This window comes from Echinops telfairi, unplaced genomic scaffold, assembly GCF_000313985.2.
Source record: "Echinops telfairi isolate 266 unplaced genomic scaffold, ASM31398v2 ScPeMD7_7424;HRSCAF=8462, whole genome shotgun sequence".
Lineage (NCBI taxonomy): Eukaryota > Metazoa > Chordata > Mammalia > Afrosoricida > Tenrecidae > Echinops > Echinops telfairi.
Window position 1 is genome coordinate 24689358 of NW_022111324.1, and position 2914 is coordinate 24692271.

Sequence of the window (2914 nt, forward strand, 5' to 3'; positions counted from 1 at the left end):
TTGGGCTTGCTTTCAACAGATCTTATTCTACCCACAGCCCTGGCAGAAGTTGTGTCATTGCATTTCCATTTGGAAACCAGTGGGCTCGGGCCTGATGTTCTGCTTTGCATAGATGGCTAGCTGCAGATTTCCCAGAGAAGCTGAATTATAACAGCTCCCACCTTGCCTGGAGCCGAGGCTTCACGGTGCATTCCTGCACCAGTTTCATAACAGTGGCACCGGGTCATAAGCCACCTCAAGTAGTCATTGCCCAGGGGCTTTGCAGATTCGCGCAAGCAAACTTGCGTATAGTTAAGCCCTGCCTCATTCAGCCAGCAGCAGTTTATGCCTGATTTCCGACATCGCCACATTTCTTTTCCACACCTAGGGTTTGGAGTGTCGCAGAACAAAGCCATCATGACCCTCGTCTCCGGGATTCCGATGGGCCCGCCACGGCTTCCTCTGCAGAAAGCCTCCCGGGAGTTTACGGATAATGCTGAAGCGAAGCTGAAGAGCCTGGACGTCCTTCCTTTCACCAGTCTGGAGGACAGAGATGTGGAAGCCTGTAGCTAGTCCCTGTCTATCACATCGTGGTGTGTGTTGAGACACAATCCACTTTGAATAGCATACTCATTTCTCAGGGATTTAATTTTTAAGATCAACTACAATCTCTCCCACCAAACTGAACCTCACATCATTCTATCAAGTACTAATCAAATACTAGGAAACCACCATGAGTTTTGTGGAAGGGACAAAAACCCTAAAAGTACTGATGAGTCCTAACCCATTCGCCAGTTCACATGCTTTTCTATGGAGACATGTCTGCTTAGGTGGGTGAAATGGACTTCAGTGGAAAATTCTAACTGGTTCATGTTATCTGCCTTTTGGAGTTTCCACAATCATGACTTCTGCTTCTTTAGCCTTTTATAAAGTGTTCTGACTTTAAAACATCATAATGTATTTTCATTTGTTAAGACATTCACTCAAAATGCAGCGGAACTCACAGCTATTGCATTTAGGCAGGCACATTAACTCTAATGCCAAGTGGTGTGACTAAACTACACAGCCCCTTATACACCGGAACATTTGTCTGCTCGGTCTGTGTCTTGACTGCCTGCCTTCAGATGAATTGCGTCAGGTTCCCCCCAAAACACGGTCTGGTGAGAACTCGCTTCAAGCTCAGTGTAACTAAAGGGCCCTTTACACTGGTGGTGTCATTACAAAGGGAAACGCCTACTCCAAAGACAAACTCGAGTCTATACCTTTTGCTATACAGACAACTTCTCACAGTTCAAGGTTTCAAAGACCAAAGTTTTTGTCGGGCCCTTGCCCTGGGCACCCCAAGCTTCCACCCCTGCACTAAGGAGGCAGTGTCTCCCCTGTACACCCAGACGTGACCACAGATCCTTCTTTCCCCCGTGAGCCCAGGGGCAACTGCTATTTCCCTGTCAACTTTGAGCAGTTCCTGCTCAGTGATCAAAGATTTGGGGAAGACTCAAAAGATCTCATTTCAGCTTTCCCTGCACACCTTCACTCTTTCTCTGGAATATATCACTAGTTGATCATCTCCTTCCTAACTAGCTCTGGTAAGTAACAAAGTGTCCTTACTGCAAACAGTGGGTTTTACCTGACTTTCCTGGTGGCTCAAAGTCACCTAGCATGCCTCCGGAGAATAATCAGGCTGGCTGTACCTGTGAAGATGTACAGCCTTGGAAAGTGACCCCAGAAAGGGTCACTGTCAATCAAAATTAGCTTGATGGCAGTCAGCACCATAGATTGTGGTTTAGGCTGCTAACCACAAAGTCAGTTCAAACCCAGGAGAAAGGTGAGGCCATCTGCCCCCTTAAAGACTACAGCCTTTGAAACCCAGAATGGCAGTTCTACTCTGCTACAGTGTCACTGTGAGTCAGAAATCGGCTTGATGGCAGTGAGTTTGCACTGTGGTTCAATCTATTGTAAGGTAAGCAGTACACTGCTAACTGAAAGGTGGTCGGTTTCAATCCACTGACAGCCCCGTGGGAGAGAGATGGCAGTCTGCTACCATAACCGTTTACAGTCTTGAAAACCCTATGGAAGCAGGTGAACTCAAGAGCTACCAGAGGTTAAGAGTTTGCCCCTCCAGCAGCTCCCAAGAGAAAACGTTGTCTGCCTCCATGAAGATCCACAGCCGTGGAAACTATAAGGCAGTTGTTCTTGACCCCCCAGGTCACTGGGAGTCCAAGTCAACTCTACAGCATACAGCTACATCCAGTCTGTTGGTTTCCTAAACTTCGTGGTTTTGCTCCTTCGAGTAATTGCCCTGCTCATTGGGATAAGAAAAGTATTTGGACTTCTTATCTGTCATGCTTTTTTTTTTCCTCTTTAAACTGAAAACTTTCAACATAAGCATTTGAAATGGTTAGTAAACATCAATTATGCCTGCTAACCCCTTTAAATTGGTCAGCTTATTGAGGGTTGCTATAGTTCAATCCTTGATTTTGTCCAGGGGTGATGTGTGCTGCCGCTGTGGGATTTTAGCTTCTGGAGTAAGGTATCTGAACTAGGAACTGAAGCGCTGTGGCTTATGTGAATGTACATTCACACCCGATCTTAGCCAAAAGGCCAAGAAGCGATGTGAATGTATATTCCGTTTCATTAAGACTTACTTTGTTATAGCTGTTCATCTACTAGAAGAGTACTTAGATAAGTTTTTCCTACAGTCTTTGGTTCTGATGTCACATATCCTGCTTTAATCACATTAAAGCCAAATTAATTTTTACAGGGGAAATGAGCTCCATTGTTCTATTTTTTGTTCTTGGAAAGTCAATACTTAGAGGACTTACAAGATGGCTAATGAGATCCTGGGAACACAAAGGTGTGTGTGTGTGTGTGTGTGTGTGTGTGTGTAAATAACCAGCACTTACGTAGTCTAGCTCTTATGTTTTTCTGTAACATC

At 45.3% G+C, this 2914-nt stretch overlaps 1 protein-coding gene across 1 annotated transcript in view; it reads left to right on the top strand.

Annotated features, from left to right (window-relative positions):
• NPL (N-acetylneuraminate pyruvate lyase) overlaps positions 1–929 on the top strand; it is a 64113-nt gene extending 63184 nt beyond the window's left edge. The window contains exon 12 of the mRNA XM_004706791.3: positions 368–929. Coding sequence (XP_004706848.2) covers positions 368–552 — 185 coding nt within the window. The 3' untranslated portion in view covers positions 553–929. The remainder of the gene's footprint in view (positions 1–367) is intronic.
• Positions 930–2914: the final 1985 nt, after the last annotated feature.